The sequence below is a fragment of the Grampus griseus genome, assembly GCF_964374135.1.
Source record: "Grampus griseus genome assembly, chromosome: 3".
Taxonomy (NCBI): Eukaryota; Metazoa; Chordata; class Mammalia; order Artiodactyla; family Delphinidae; genus Grampus; species Grampus griseus.
Genome location: NC_139019.1, coordinates 115310081 through 115327805, shown reverse-complemented (window position 1 = coordinate 115327805; position 17725 = coordinate 115310081). Strand labels below are relative to the sequence as shown.

The 17725-nt window shown below is 39.7% G+C and overlaps 1 protein-coding gene across 1 annotated transcript in view; it reads right to left on the bottom strand.

Moving 5' to 3' along the window:
• CTNNA1 (catenin alpha 1) overlaps positions 1-17725 on the bottom strand; it is a 178928-nt gene that overhangs the window by 37076 nt on the left and 124127 nt on the right. Inside the window, exons 8-9 of the mRNA XM_082650230.1 lie at positions 9498-9578; positions 8158-8310 (exon numbers count right to left, since the gene is read on the bottom strand). Of these exons, the coding sequence (XP_082506356.1) occupies positions 8158-8310; positions 9498-9578 (234 nt within the window). The remainder of the gene's footprint in view (positions 1-8157; positions 8311-9497; positions 9579-17725) is intronic.

Below are 17725 nucleotides of genomic sequence, written 5' to 3'. Positions count from 1 at the left end.
CTGCAAGAGGTAACAGCTGAAATTTTTCAGCATGGATGAAACAATTTTCAGATCTGGGACGATAAATTCTAAGCAGAGTAAATAAAAGGAAATCTACACCCTGACACACTGAAGTGAAGCTTTAGAACAAAAGTGATTTTAAAAACAGCCAGAAAGTAAATACAAATTATCTACAAAGAAAGCTCAGTGAGATTGACTGCTGATTTCTCAACAGCAACAATGGAAGCCAGAGATAGGGTAATAATATTTTCAAATCCCTGAAGGGAGGCAGTGGGGGGAATCATCCCAGGACTATACATCCAATAAAATTATTTTTTCAAGAATTAAGCCAAAATAAAGACACTAAGACAAAACAAAAACAAAACCAATCTCAGAGCATTTACTCCAGACAGATCTTTCCTGCCCCAACTAAAGGTGTTTAATAAAGATGCTTTAGGAAAAAAGGAAGCAATCCCAGAAGGAAGGTTTAATATGCAAGAAGAAATGGGAAGCAATGAAAATATGGTATCAGATAAATTTTATGCAAAAGTTGAAATAAGTGAATAAAGCAATACCAACAGTGTCTAACTCATGGGGCTAAAAATTAAGAGAACCAAACTACTGGACAACAATAACATCTAAGTTAGAGAATAACTAAAGTCAAAGCATTCTAAGATTCTCATACTGTTTCAGAAGGAGGAAAAGATACTACTTACCCTCAACCTCTGAATTTAAACATGCATGCTTAAAATATCCAGAGTTGCTAGTAATAAAATGGAGTGTATGATTTCCAAATGAGAAGGGCGGGGGGGAATAGAAGGAAGTGGGAGGACTCAATCAATCCAAAAGAGGGAAGGAGAGTTAGAAACAGAGGAGGAGGGATGGAAGCAGGGTTAAGAAGGGGAAAGAGAGAACAAAAATGCAATAGTAAGAATGAATCCACATGTCATAATGATAATAAATGTGTGTGTACAAAACTCCCTAATTAACAGGAAAAAAAACCCTGCTAACCTGAATAACAATAACTAAACATATGCTCTTTACAGGACACGTTTAAAACACAAAGAAACTGGAAGGTTGAATATTATTTTAAAAAAGAAAGAAAGCTACACTGGGATGATCAGGAGGAAGCACTGGACTCACAGACTCACAGCCCTCAGTTCTCCTAATATTGTTACTGGGAGACGGAAGGCCACATGCTGGGTTAGCTCCTCATCACAGCTCTTTGGAACTCAATTCAGTGTCAACTGAATATTATGACCTTGCCATTTTAGAGGGAATTTACAAAAAAAAAAAATCATGTGGACTCTGTCACTACATTTATTACTAAAATGTTGAGGACCCTATGTATTAAATCATTCACTGTCCCTTATGTAAAAGTCCCAAGTAAGGATTTTTTTTTTTTTAACATTTTACGATAGGCTCATTTCCCATGAAAAAATGGGCATACTTCTTCCATTCTAAAGACAAGAATACAGAACTGATTGTGTGTCTTCCTTTCCTCCATGCTACCAGGAAGTGCAGTAACACAACCAAACTCAAGCATGGCAATTATAGCTCGTAATTGTGTATTATTTCTCTCCTACGTCCTGATTTTCTACATCTACCTTAATTTCTCTTACATGTTTTTGTTCAAAATAAGCCATGCCAAATCTAATTTTAGGGATATAAGTATCTCTAGTAACAGGATTAGAAATTGTGAATTTACTAAAACATCATAAACTATTTTAAACAGCTTGGCTATGTGATATTTTTAAAAAGGCTTTCATGTGTAGATAACCACCCAGGTGATATTGTCATCATTTCCATTTACATGTTATTATACAGATCACTTAAAAAGTTCCCTATTTCTGTCTAATCTCCTGAATAATCTGTCAATAAGGCTAGGAAGGGTGCCTGTCTAAACACTAGTCCATCAGGTCTACTGTTGAGGCAATAGGAGGGCCTACAATCTTTTCTGAAGCAGGGCCAGAGTTGGGCAGAGTGCTTCCTTAATTGTTCCTGCCAACACTCCAAGAGAATAGAATCTCAATGCTCCTTGAGAACAAGATACATCCATTTGCCTTCACCTGACCATCCCAAAATTTGACTAGGTGGTTCAGTTCAGCCAAAAAAGCTTGGTGTTAAGGTGTTAAAATAGTACAGGCAAGACACTTTGGTCTTACACAACCCCATGCATGTGAAATTACACACCCTTGAAAATGTGAGAAAACCAAGCTCAATATGCTCAGGAAATTCTTGATTCTGAGGTCAGCATTCTTCCCTAAGAATACCCAACTGCTTTCATGCAAACATCCTACTGTCCTGGAAAACTGAAGCTTCATTTGATTGGCCATTTGCAAGAATTTCAGCCTATAGTATTGTACAGAGGTACTGAGAAAATATCCAAGATGTCACAGGCAGATGGTATAAGGTCAGTGTTTAATTCAAATGCCCCTTACAGAGGTTTCTGCAAGGTCACTTTACTGCGTATTATAAGCACAACACAGAATAAAAGTTATAATGAAGATCATTCAATTTGCAGTTAAAATACACATTTCAAGCCAATAAAGCCACAACCTATAAAGTCCTGGATAATGGGAAATACTTGGTCCTGGGGTGGTGGTGGTGGGGGACATAGCAAGTAATGATAATCCAGCTCAAAATCATACCAGTTACATTTACTTTTTGGTTCTTAATTCACAAGGCAATGAACAAAACACTATCTTATTGTACAGTGTCTCGGGCTGAGGGGAAAGGGATACTAAATGATAGACAGTTTTTACAGGCAAGATTTCATGAATTGTATTTTTCCTATTTTACTCTCAATTCATGAAATTGAAAAGGAACCAGAAGACAGCAAAATTAAAAAGGGAAAACTGATTGCTCTTTAGCTATTAAGCTGCTCACAGCAAAGGAGGTAGGCAAAGAATGAAGCAATTAAAAAGGACACGTGGGTGTTGCATTATTGACAAAAAGGTTAATATTTCTGACAGAAAATAAATTTTTCACCTCAATACACTAAACTGACAAGCAATATAAAGAAATCATTAACAGAAGAAAACGGTGAACAGAAGGGTCACCAGCTCATCAACACTGACCCTCAGCTCCTGCTCCCCTACTCACTGGCCTTGAGACGCACAACCTCTATGTACCCTTCACATAAGAAAAGGGGATTCGATACCATGTGGGGAGGTAATAGATCCCACTGACAACTGTAGTGTGAGGCAGTCAGAGGTCCTAGTCAGACCCTGAGAAAATAAGAGCAGCCACACAGCAAACACTCTGTTATTTGCTTTCCCAAGTAAAATCACAGTCATTTAATAAGGATCCAATAGGCAGCAGGCACCACACAGCCTTCCAAACACTATGCCCACACAGAGGGGCTGGAGAAATCCACTTCTGCTCATAAAACCTCACCAGTCAGTGTGTGGTTTTTATGCTTCAAGCTAATCTTGTATTTCCATAATGTGGTATACAGAGAAGGTACCATAATATTCCCATTTCTCTGTGGATGCTATCCCTAATACTACTCAGAAACTATTAGTACATTTGAAGCAACTTGACATGACAACCCAAATTATAGCATAACGTTTTTACACTATTTTATTTGGCCGGGGTGGGCAGGGACAGAGATCAAGACAAAAGTTAAGGAGTTTGTAACTGGCTGAACAGCTAACTATACACAAAGAATCGTACAATCAACACAATGATTTCTAGTGGCAAGCTGAAAGAAAGTTTCTATCCCATGGGTTGTCTTAGACAGTACTTTATAAACATACTGGATAAAAGGAGAAAAGATATGCTTATTTTTTTAAAAAGAAAGAAATGATACAAGTTTGGAAGGGGTTGTCAATAATATGAAGAGCAATGCCAGCAATAGTCCTGACAGGACAGAACACTAGACTGAATCTAAGAAGTTTATACTGCATGAGTGTCAAAACAGAGAGAGTCAAACAACCAACTGCACCCACACAGACCAGGATGGAGAAGATGGAGTTGAGCAGCAGCACCTCTGGAAGCAAAATCCTGGAGCTGACTGTGAGGTCACTGCCCAAAAGCCAGTGGAAGCTTTGGCTGCTCTACGTCCATCCGCCCGCTCTTGCAGCAGGTGTTCAATAAGGACTGGCACTTAAGTGGCAAGCATTCAGAGAAGAGGCAGAATGAAGAGAGCCTCTCAAAGGCCTGAGGAAATCACTTAGACTAGTGCTGTCCAACAGGAATACAATGTGAGCCACATTAAGAGGTGAGATTAGAAAAAATAATATTTAATCTAAAGATAATATATTTCAACATGTAATCAATAAAAAAGATAATGAAATCTTTTACATTCTTTTTCCATGCCACATCTTTGAAATCAGGTGTCTATTTTCACTTATAGCTCCTCTCAATTCATTTGTGTGCAGCAGTAAAAAGATGGACAGGGAGTGTTCCAGAGAAGGAGACTGTGGCCCTCCATTCCTAACAACCAGAGAAATCCACCAGTGGAAGGTGCCGCCTCTGGAAGGAGGGAGTTTCCCACTACAGAATGAGTCTAAGAAAGGGTAAATGTCAATACACGGATATTAAACAGAAGGGGATTTATACACCAGAGGGAGAATCAATGATTCTATGAGAAAGAACCATTCACTTAGGAGAGAAGAGATGGACTCAATCAGAAAACTGGGCTCCTAACGGGCGAACCTCCAGGGAAAAGTAAAACCAAACAATGCAAGGAACACCAGATAAAACAAGTGGTAAATCGCTGGGTAAATGGCCACAAACAGGATCTACATAAAGCTGCAAGAAACAAACCTGCCCTGTCTTACCTCTTCCATGTCGTATTTATGGCTGGGTAGCAAGCTATCCAAAAACCATGCACTCCACATTCCTTCAAGATGGGGAGGTGTTGTATAATAAAAAAATGTCTGGTCTTTGCACTGGATTCCTGGGAGGAAACTTCTAAATCCTTGAGAGATTTCAGGAGTGACAGGAGTGTCTTTCTTATTCATCATTTATGCTAACGAGGTAACTCCAGCTGAGCCCCTATATATGTTAGACTAATGAGATGACTGAGGATGGGTAGGCCACCATGCCAACCATGTGATTAGAGGATGGGGGCTTTCAGGAAAAACCAAGGTCCACGGAAGGAAGGGATTCTATCAATCATACCTACATAATGAAATCTCAGTAAAAACTCTGGTTGCTGAAACTCAGTGGAGCTTCCTGGCTGAACCATCAATGTGCCAGGAGGTGACATACCCTGATCCACGGGGAGAGGACAGGAAACTCTGTCTTTGAGACCTTCCCGCACTTTACCGTATATGTCTCTTCATTTGGATGGACCTAATTTGTATCCTTTACAATAAAATGCAGTCATAAGGATAGCACTCTCCTGAACTCTATGAGTTGTCCTGTCAAATTAATGAACCTGAAGTGGGCCATGGAAACCCGCCAAATTTGTAGCTAGTTGATCAGAAGAGCAGGTGGACTGGAGACCCTCAAACTTGCAGCTGGCATTTGAAATGAGGGCAGTCTTGTGAAGAAGGGATGAGAGGTCATGGGAACCCTTGAATCTATAGACAGTTGGGTCAGAAGTACAGGTGGGCTGGGGACTCCCCTAACTTGCAGTTGGCATCTATAGTGAGGACGATCTTACTGGGAATTATGCCCTTTACCTGTGGAGTCTGTGCTAATTGCAGGTGGTTAGTGATAGAATTGTATTTCAATATTTTAGGAGGACAAACATATCTGGCAGAATTCTCAGTGGCTGCAGAATCTGAGTCCTTCCTTTCCTGCCAGAGGCCTATCACCACCAGCCCTTCCCAACTTTCACATAGCACCCTTACTCCCCCTAAACCCCAGGAAAAATGGCAAATGGCCCCTAAAACCGAAGTTGGCCTACAGACATTTACTCCACTTAAGAGGGAGAATAAAAAGAAAGGAAGATGTCAGGAGATTAAGAAAATAATCACAATAAAGTATTTTACCTTTGCTTTAAACAAGTCTCTCACTAATTCAGTGTTTCATTATAATACAAAAGTACTAGTGTGGGGAGGAGAAGGCTTGTCATTGAAGAATGAAGTTCTGCCTTGAATCAGGAATTTGAGGCTTCTATAACAAACACTTTAAAAATTCATTTCCTTTCCATGCACACATGCAGTTATATACCCTAGGACCTCTATTACCATAAATGTAATTTAAATGTTTGCAGAATGATACTACAAGGCCTTTGGTTATGCATCAAGCAATGAAAAGCCATGTGTCATTTAATACACATATATTATGTGTGTGGGACGATGTGGGTGGAGGGCATGGAGAGGGGAGAGAGGGAAGAAAGGAGTCAGAAGTCAGTTGTGACAGGGAATATCAAAATTAAACATTAAGGGGCCCTTGGTTAGTTCAGAATGAAATAAGAAGTATAAGCATGGACAAAGTTCCTGGAGCAGGTCTCCGAACCCACCAGGTCCATCTAGTGCTTCTTACTGGCCATAAGGCTGTCCACTACGTCAGTAAGCTTGAGTGACACAGCCCTCATTGTGGGAGGAATGCAAGTTACTTAACCTCTCTAAGCCTGTTTCCTTACCTGAGAATGTGGAAAGTACATTGTATTTGCATATACATGGTACACAGCAGGTGCTCAACAAGTGTCAGTTTTGTTGGATGGAGAGGCTGAGGACTGTACAGCAGGTCCTTATAAAGGGCCCTCCAGCTGTAGAACAGAAAAAGGCTGCCCTATGAGGTTCAGCCTGCCATACTCTTTCAGATGCCCTTTCCAATGCCTTTGCCATTACTGCTACCTGTTACCCAAGGCCATGGGCTGGCAGTGTCCTTGCTTCCTGCCTCACAGGCACACTTTCTAAGATGTAGGCTACTTACAGGAGGTTGGCTTCCTGAAGACAATCTTTGTGAAGACTATCTTTGTACATTTGAAGGTTACACCTCATGCAGTCATATGACTACTGTGAAAAAGATTATGCTTAATGGAGACACAAAACGCAAGTCTTCTAACCAAATGCCAGAACAAGTAACTTGAATAGCAGACTGACCTACGTATTTTGCACATAATTAATTCAGGTGAGAATAACTATTAATGTTCAAAGAAAACTAGATTTAAAATTAGTAACACATTTAATGTGATAACTGATGTTTTCCTTAGAATATTTTTATGGTACTAACCTGGCCTAATGTCACTATAAATCCAAACGTACAAGAAACACATTTTACATAAAAGGCCCATTTTCTGTTCTTACATAATGACCAACTTACCAAATGGTCTACAGAATATCTCTTCCAAATATTAGATGTTTTACATTAGGGTTACAAAATTAAATAAGTTGGGTATATGCTTACAGTGTGTCAAATTTTTGAAATAAAGTAATAATGAAATCAATTAAACAGTAACATAATTTCAGTAATCAAAAGGTAGGAGGCAAGCCTAACTTATCTGGAAATTAAATAGCAGCTCACTCTTTCTTCTTATAGCCAAAAAAACCAACCACTAACATACAGATATCTACTGTCGAAACATATCTAATTAGCAGCACATTAGGGCTCTGTTTCTTCAATTTTTTTTTTTTTTTTTGGCTGTGCCATGTGACCTGGCTTGTGGGACCTTAGTTCCCCAACCAGGGATTGAACTCACGCCCTCGGCAGTGAAAGTGCAGAGTCTTAACCACTGGACCACCTGGGAATTCCCAATTTCTACAATTTTAAAACAAGATGATGGAGCTGAGTCTGTGTCTCAGGCAAAGGGTTAAGCACTTGACATACAGCATCTCTTTGAGATCTCAAAATAATCCCTAGATAGGTATCATTAGTATCTTCATTTTATAGTAAGAAATGGGAATTCAGAGCGGTTCAGTAATTTGCCAGGATGCAAGCCCAGGCAGTATGACTCCTGAGCTCCACCTTCTAGCCACTACTTTCTACAGTGTCTTCTGAGTTTAAGCATGTCATGATCTATTTTATTTGCATTAACACCAAGAGGAGATGTTAAGTTTCCCAGATAAAGACTACCTATATCTAATTATGTATGTAATTAATGTAAACTGACCAAAATGGTAGTTTTGGATAGACGTTAATAATGACAGACTTTCATCTTACACATACTGTACATTAGATGAGCCCCTAAATTTTTCTGCTGATTAAATACTGTGGTTAAAAATCACCACAGTCCATCAAGTTACACATAATTAATAAAACTGCTAATACACTTACCTCAATTAATTTGTTGGCATGTTCACGGAAAACTTGGGCATATTCTTTAACTTCTTTCTCATTTCCATTCTTTGCAGCTTCAATCAATACTAAAAGTGGAACGTTGGTTTCCAGAAATGAATCTGAAACATGGTCCATGACAGCTTTGCGGAGCTAATAATTAAATTGTAAAAATTTGATTTTATTTCTACCAAGAAGCTAGATTGCTTTTTTTTCTCTTGCACTTTTAAATCTAATGGAAGCTCATGACAGTTTGGCTGCACTTATATGAGGACCCCTCATGTAAGCCATGCAGTTATATAATCTGCAACACAGGAAACACAATTGTGGAGATAACAGCTTATACTACAGTTATAGCATTTCAGCAACAGAATCTCAGTTTTCAAAATAAAATCCTTTTTTTCTTGGGAATTACAAAACGAAAGCTTGTATCTTAAAGGAATAATAAAAAACTGAACAGAAAACAGCTCTAGATTGAATTGGCACACAGGCTTGAAATATATATATAATTAGCCTAATTGGCTAAATAAAACTGAGAAGGGAGAAAAAAAGCACTTTCTGGTTTATCTGAACAGGGTGAGCACTCTATGAACCTTAAAATTGAAAGGTTATCTTTATAACCATTTGTGATACTACTTTACCAAAAGGAAGACGTATAGATACATTCCATCTTTAATTCTGCTTTATATCAGACATGAACAATAAAATGTTTCTCCACTAAGTCAGGAGATTGTTTGTATTACTATTACAACTTCTTTTTAAGTCTTAATACATTGTTTTACAAATTCAATCCAACTTTTTCTTAAAGACTAAAACTCAATTTAATTCCAAAATGTTAATGGGATTATTTAACATTAAATGAAGAGAAAGACCCTCTGTACTTACTAACTCAGAAAACTGATGGCCCCAAATACCTCTATATCCACCATATTTATACTAGAAACACATTTCCATCAAGGATCAAAATCAGAATGGGGCAAGTCAAATAAATAACTTCAATTCCTGTCTCTATTGTTTGTAAGTTAACATCACAAGATCCTGCAGGGTATTTTCACAGATCCCCAAGTCATTTTAAATTGATTTTCTTACCTGAACATCCTTTTCACACTAGAGCTAATTTATTCAGTCCATTCCAGTGGGACTGTATTATTCCAGGTCCCCAAGAGATTTTATTAGCCATTTAGAAGCTTATTAGCAAAAAACAAATAGAGATAGTCAGATTTCTGTGAAAATTCATCCGTTAACTCAAGAAAGACTATGTGCCCAGTATTTGTTGGGATTTTAACCAAAACAACTAAAGTGAGAACTTGGGAAAGCAATCAACACTTCTTCCAGCTTACCTGCCTACGCAAGTCCCTGGTCTTCTTGGTCATTTTATCTATTGCAGAATTGAGTGCATCACTTCTTTCTTTACGTCCAGCCTGGAAAACAAGGAAAGAGATGCACATTGCAGTAATTTACAAGGAAATGTAATGATAGTCCATAACTAAGTTCAGATCAACATGGAAAAATCAATTTTTTAGCCCCAAGTTGGGACATACAGGTGGTTGGGGAGAGCACCCTGTGGCTTTGTTCATAAAAAGCTAATTTTACAACTCTTAGGGGCTCCATATTATTTCAGGATGGAAATTGAGGGGGTTCTGCCAAAATAAGAGAAGCCAAGAGGTGAGACTTTTGCTTAAAGTTCTGCTTGAAAAATTAAATTTATATTTTAATTCAAGGTTCAGCATGCAACTGTTGGTGGGAATGTAAACTGATACAGCCACTATGGAGAACAGTATGGAGGTTCCTTAAAAAACTAAAAATAGAACTACCATATGACCCAGCAATCCCACTACTGGGTATGTACCCTTAGAAAACCATAATTCAAAAAGAGTCATGTACCACAATGTTCATTGCAGCTCCGTTTACAATAGCCAGGACATGGAAGCAACCTAAGTGTCCATCAACAGATGAATGGATAAAGAAGATGTGGCACATATATACAATGGAATATTACTCAGCCATAAAAAGAAACGAAATTGAGTTATTTGTAGTGAGGTGGATGGACCTAGAGTCTTGTCATACAGAGTGAAGTAAATCAGAAAGAGAAAAACAAATACTGTATGCTAACACATATATATGGAATCTAAAGGAAAAAAAATGGTGATGAAGAACCTACGGGCAGGACAGGAATAAAGTAGCAGATGTAGAGAATGGACTTGAGAATATGGGGAGGGGGAAGGGTAAGCTGTGACAAAGTGAGAGAGTGGCATGGACATATATACACTACCAAATGTAAAACAGATAGCTAGTGGGAAGCAGCCACATAGCACAGGGAGACCAGCTCGGTGGCTTTGTGACCACCTAGAGGGGTGGGAGGGAGACGCAAGAGGGAGGAGATACAGGGATATATGTATATGTATAACTGATTCACTTTGTTATAAAGCAGAAAGTAACACACCATTGTAAAGCAATTATACTCCAATAAATACGTTTAAAAAAAAAAAAGGTTCAGCATACAACAATTTCATTAACGAACCAGCTCTCCAAGAACTGCAAGCAAAACAGGTTATACCTGATTTTGAAGAACTCTGAGATACGAAGAAGGTCAAAATGTGAAAGATGGCACCTGGCACTAAAACAATGTGAAACAACAAGTCTTAAAACTAAGATGTACCATGATGGATAGGAGTTAATAACATATTTTTATATAGCTCAAATAAGAATGCTTTGTCAGATTACTTCAGTTAACAGTGTATATTATACAGGCCAAATAAGTATGCTTTGTAAGATTACTTAAAATTCTAGGCTAAGCTTAACGCAATTGTATTGCACAGAAAAGAACCTATCAGCCACTCTGAGAGAGGTATGTAAATCAGCATTTGTTCAGAGGTCAGCGGGTTGAGTGGACATTTGCATTGGGGAACATTCTAAGCAGAATCAAAATGGATGGTAGTTGAAAGAAAAGGGACAAAGGTAGTTATCCCAGGTAGAGATAGCTAGCCATGTGCTTAGAAATACCTAGTAAGACATCAACTAGGTTAAACTACGAAATATATTAAAAGTTTTTCCTTACAAAATGCCTGTCAACAAATGTGGCTCTTTCTGTAAAACATATAGTAATTACAGAAGAGATATGAATGGACAAAGGAATTTAACCCAGTGTTTCTCTACCCATGGTCACCCTCAAGACATTCTGGTATGGATATGCCATCAGTACATAAGTCAGCATAGTAGATAAACAGCTGGGGATGGGGAGATGTGGTTACATGCTTTCTGAGTGCCTTTTAATGTACATTTGTTACTCAATCTCTCTCTTATCCCCCATCTGTTAAATGGAGACAATGACACTTGTCCCTCTGCCTCCATCTCTGGGCTATTAGAAGAAAAGAGAAGGAATATTGATGGATACAGGTTATTTAGCAGAAGACAGAAAGGAGACAAAAAAGGACTTAAAATGGAAAGTTGAAATATAACTGACACATTGATATGGTCCCTGTCAAATCTGGTCAGGGTCATATCCCTTACCTTTTCCTCCAACTGTACTGTCAGTAAAGTTAAGTAATCCACTAATATTGATGGGTTTAAGGGGAAAAAAAACAAAGAGTCTCAACAAAAACTGAGAAAATATGAGCATTTCTACCTGTAGGAGTAAACGGTGATTTATTCATGGCCATCAGTCAGAAGACAACTTGACAAGTATAATTAGTTACTGACAATCTCAAAGATCAAAATAACAGGATCTAAGGCAAAGGTGGCTAAAACTGAATTTTAAAAAAAAAAAAATCAAACTGACCTCATAATTAACGCTTAAATCAGGAAAGTCTCAGTACATTTCTTAGATACTCAAGCACTCACTTTGAAGTAAACCTAGTAAAATTTGTCATTGTACCTAGCTACATTTTGGGGGGTGTTTCTAATAGATCATTTACTCCAGAAAACATCTGTTATCTGAAATCCAAAGGTTGGGTTCAATAACCTCATGAGAGCCTAATTCCCTGCAACGTCCTCAATTTGGGTAGAAGAATTTATAATACTTAGAAAGTTATATAAAAGCAAATCCTTAAACTTCACTTTTGTGTGTGTGTGTGTGGGGTACGCAGGCCTCTCACTGCCGCGGCCTCTCCCGCCGCGGAGCACAGGCTCTGGATGCACAGGCCCAGCGGCCATGGCCCACGGGCCCAGCCGCTCCGTGGCACGTGGGATCCTCCCGGACCGGGGCACGAACCCATGTCTCCTGCATCGGCAGGCAGACTCCCAACCACTGCGCAACCAGGGAAGCCCTAAACTTGACTTTTGAGGGAATTACATTCACACAGCAAAATTCACACAACATGAATCTGTTAATTCTTTGTCAAACTACCTTAAAAATCAATTTGTCTTTCTTGTTACTTTAGGAAATAGAGGCTTATGCCTCATTAATCAGTAGGGAGCAGTTCAGAAGCAGTTACTTACTCAAGTTTTTAGGTTATACTAGACAGACCACTTTTTTTTTTTTTTTTTTTTTTTTTGCGGTACGCGCGCCTCTCACTGTTGTGGCCTCTCCCGTTGTGGAGCACAGGCTCCGGACGCACAGGCTCAGCGGCCATGGCTCACGGGCCCAGCCGCTCCACGGCATGTGGGATTTTCCCGGACCGGGGCACGAACCCGAGTCCCCTGCATTGGCAGGCTGCGCCTCAACCACTGCGCCACCAGGGAAGCCCCAGACCACCTTTTAAATCAAAGCATCCCTTAAAAAAAAAGAAAAAAAAACCCAGTCCAAATAGCAAGTTTACAGTTCCAATAATTTAAAATATAATAGGGGTGAGTACACACACTTACAAACTTAATAATGAGCTTGATGAAAGTAGAAGGCTTGCTGATCTGTAAAACAAGATCTTACTTCTCTTTGAGATTAAGGCTGTTATGTAAATTTGCCCAATGAATCTTTAAAATAAGTGACTCTCGGTTCCCACCTAATTGAGAGACTCTATTCCACTAAGCAGAGAGACCACCTGGACTCACTCAATGTTGATATGTATGCCCCTGCTACACAGTGAAAAAAGGGCTTTCTAAGAAAAAGATATGGTATGTTTGGGGTTTCAACATAAAGCTTCTCCTCAACAAGTAAATATCAGCGGAATTGAGGAGAGGCAAAGGTTATTAGCTGGGACTGCCTCTAAGCAACACAGTTTTGGCTGAGACAGTGAAAGGGCTTTTAAAACCAATCTTTAAGAGAAGCATGAAGAAGCCATTCCACCTTCCTCCTGCGTGGACAGACTTCTATCTACTTAGACAATCTTTACTGAGCACTCTACATCCACTGGAGTAGGCAGGATTAGCCATAGCCTTCTCTCAGAGGGTTTCTAATCTGAGATAAAATAATTCAGAGCAACCTCTAATTCAGCAAGACCCTGTATTGTGATGGGCTTGACAGCAGTTCAGAATGACATCACAGTGGGTCAGAACAGTAAGTAAAAGTCATACAGGAAATTACATTTAAGTTTGTAATTGATTTCTTTTTTTTTTTTTTTTAAGTATTAAGAACTAGAATTTCCTGGAGGATTTTACCCATTTTGGTGGTGACCTCTGGGAGAACAAACTTTTGTTTTTCCTTCCAACGAGAAGGAAAAGATTCTCTGCCATTCATTAAAATTTAGTATATATAGCAAAGACCATAAAACCTTTAAAAAACAAATGACTAACTGGAAGAAATCTTTGTAAAATATTTCACAAACAAAATTAATTTCTTTAATAACAATGAGAAGCCCATGCACCACAACAAAGAGTAGCCCCTGCTCATCACAATTAGGGAAAGCCTGTGCGCAGCAACGAAGACCTAACACAGCCAAAACTAAATTTTTAAAAATTAAATCTTTAGGGCTTCCCTGGTGGCGCAGTGGTTGAGAGTCCGCCTGCCGATGCAAGGGACACGGGTTCGTGCCCCGGTCCGGGAAGATCCCACATGCCGCGGAACTGGGCCCGTGAGCCGTGGCCGCTGAGCCTGCGCATCTGGAGCCTGTGATCAGCAAGGGAGAGGCCACAACAGTGAGAGGCCCGCGTACCGCAAAAAAAAAAAAAAAATCTTTGTGGTCTAAATGTACCTCTGCTCAAACTTCTATGGAAAATCTTCCTTTACCTAAGGTGCATCACTCCAAAATTTACTGCTGAATTTTCTAGCCCTGGGCACAGAACACAATGCTAGCACAACAGAATTAGGCTGTCACATGATCCTAGTTCTGCCACCCCACCAATACCAACAATTGCCAAAAAGCACATGCCTCCAAAACCAAACTTTGTAAGTCACAGAACCAAAAGGGACACAGCTCATCATCATTGGTGTAACCATCACTCCTTCCTACTCCTTTCTCGGTCATGTTTAATAAAGATAACAAAAGAACTTAAAAATCACAATTAATGGAGGGCAAGGACGAGGTCAAAAATAGGGATTCTGTAGGCTTAATGTGGACAGTCTACTTCTTACAGGGCTTTTGAAAGGAAAGATCCCAGCAATAGAGATACTTATTTACACTCAACAGTGGTCCCCCCTATGATTTCACCAAAACTCTAAGAGCCTAGAATTTTAAATGTTCTCAGATCCTCTGGCTCTACCTGGGATAAATCAACTACTCTTTAGCCCATCTCTAACATGACAGATTGGTAAGTCCATCAATCCTTACATATTCTATCTGCCTCTGTCAGATAAGTTCTGGTTCTTGGGAGGATAACAAACGGTTTAGTGCCAAACCCCAGTAGCTTTTAAAGAGCAAATCAAAAATTTTAAAGAATAGTCAGACTTCCCTGGTGGTGCAGTGGTTTAAGAATCCACCTGCCAATGCAGGGAACACGGGTTCAAGCCCTGGTCCGGGAAGATCCCACATGCTGCAGAGCAACTAAGCCCGCGTGCCACAACTAACTGAGCCTGCACTCTAGGCCCGTGAGCCACAACTACTGAAGCCCGTGAGCCTAGAGCCCGTGCTCCACAACAAGAGAAGCCACCACAAGGAGAAGCCCGTGCACTGCAACGAAGAGTAGCCCCCATTTGCCACAACTAGAGAAAGCCCGCACACAGCAATGAAGACACAACACAGTAAATAAATAAATAAATAAATAGTTTAAAAGAACAGTCAATCTTTGTCTCCAAATACACACATTTGAAAGCAGTGAACAACTCTAGGTTTTATCAGAATATTCTCCCATCCTCTTTCTTTCCCGCCTCCAGAAACAGGCTAGTAAAACCCACTCACTCTAATACAGGTATTGATACAATATAGGCCCAAGTATGTGGCTGCCAACTAAGAACCCTAAAAGGTTCTTAGGAGGGGATATACTCAGACCCACAAATCTTGGATCTCCACCCTAAAATGTCTACTATCACTTTTTGATAATCGTAAGGAGATCTCCAAGGAACAATGACCAAGACTGGAAGCAAAAAGGTTTATTTTAACATACTTCTCCAGAGCACCTCTGTGCTTCCCCACCACACCTCTGGGTGCTGGGGTATTAAAATTTTTGGAGTCGGGCATGATTAGTTAAGAAATATTTGACTCTTTAGCATAAAGCAAAATCCAGCTCCCTCTCTACCACAAATTAGAAGATTTCATGTGTATACCCATACATCTGCTTCTCCAGGTGGGGAAATATTTGTCCCTAATTAGCAATATATATTCAAAGCAAACTATCATGTAGAGTAATGCAGGTAACTACAACGCCTAAGCCCTGCCACATGACTCATTTAATTTGCTTACAACCATTTACAGAGAGGACAGGCGGGCTAGATTTTACTTGTCCTTTGCCTTGTCACGAACAACTAAAACAGTGAAAATTGAAACAGATGATATGGAAAGTACCTTCCAGAGGTTGTACTGCCACTTTAAGTCAAAGGCATATGTATGCAGAATAAAGCTGTTGTAAAATGAAACCAAGAAAAAGTTTAATTCAGAAAGAACATGGGTTTTTTAGTCCTTTTAGCTAAAGAAAGATAAAGATCAAAAAATGGTAAAAAGCTCCATCAATAGGAACTATGGTACTTCAACCAATTTTAAGACAAACACCACATCTTCTTTGATTTCACAGTCTAAACTTTTTGAACCCAAAGGGAGGGCAAGTGGGCAAGGTGGGCAAGATGGCTGGTGACCTAGATGGACTGTGCTCTCTGGGTACTGTGATATGGCAGGCATTACTGCCCACTTCTCCAGATGCATCAAAAAATAATTACTCTTGATTGCACTGGTGCTCTTCTGTGCAGTTTTCCTTGCCCACAAATCTGTTATAGCAGTATTGGGATAACGTAATTTAAGGGTTTTCCATGTGTTAGTATAAGAAGTAGACCAAGCAGACTACAGAGCAGAAAGGAACCAAGAGTTTAAGGGGAAGGAAATGCTCTTCCCTCTAAATTTTCACATACAACTCATTCCTAATCATGGTTGCTCTAATCCAATTGGTTCTAATGCTTTTCTCCACATGGAATTAAAGTTGTTACTTCAGGGAAGAATTTAATCCAGCTCCTCCTGCCTTGCAAAGGTTTTTTTTAATCAGAGGGTGGCTGACTTCAATAAGAGCATTTACAGTATCCCAAGGGCTTCTTTTCCTTTAAAAAAAAAAAAAAAATTTAACACCCTTGTCAGACTCCCCTTGTTGGAAGTTTTGGGAGCAAGTTCCTATAGAACGGTCACTCTGAAACCTATGGTCACAGACCTGTAAGAATTTGATTAAACCGTATCCACAGAAAAATGCACAAGCAACAAAATTCTACAAGCCAATTATGGACCCAGGTTAAGAACTTCTAGCTTACAAGAGAGAAAGACTATGGAAAGGATCAAGGTCAGTTGGGGGAGTGGCACCCTTGAAGTCTAAAACAGGACCTCTCCCTCCCTTCCTTAACCAGCAAGCAGGAATACAGTGGGAGTACTAGTTCCTGAGAATAAGGGGTTCCACTCATGGGTAACTTTGGCTTGGGCACGCTATCTTAGAACTGCACTGCCCACAGAGTCTTTCCTTCAGTCTTCTTCTTTCAGAGGTATCAGACATGCCCCATGGTTGTTAGACTCTACCAGACCTAAGTGTATTCCTGCTGTCTTCTCTCTCCCTTTGCACATCCCAGGCATTTTCCTCAATAAAATTCTTATACTTCTAATCCTACCTTGGGATCTGCTTCTAGGAGGAGCCGAACTACACACGTGCAGCTGCTGCTGTCTCCACAGAGCCCTGAGGAAGGCACCTTGGAGTCTTCCAGTCCTCACTCTAGCACCACACTCCAACACAGAAACTAAACCCCTTGAGACAATAACTTCTTACACATGCCCAGTGTGATAAAGCCCCTGGAAGCCAACAGACTGATGATGGTCTGGTTTCACAGATACAATGGGTAGTTTTCAGATTTTTGCCTTCAGGTCTGAGACAAGGCCTACTAAGGATAAGTGCCAATGATATGGGAGAAATGGCCTGGAAGGCCAAATCAATAATGTCAGATGTATAGAAGGCCTTACCTTTGTCAGGCCTGAAAATATGACCCTGACTCACAGTAGAAATATCTTTTACATTTATACAATAGTAAACATGGAGCTGTACAGTCATAACCAAATTCTGAAAAGTGATACTATTCGAC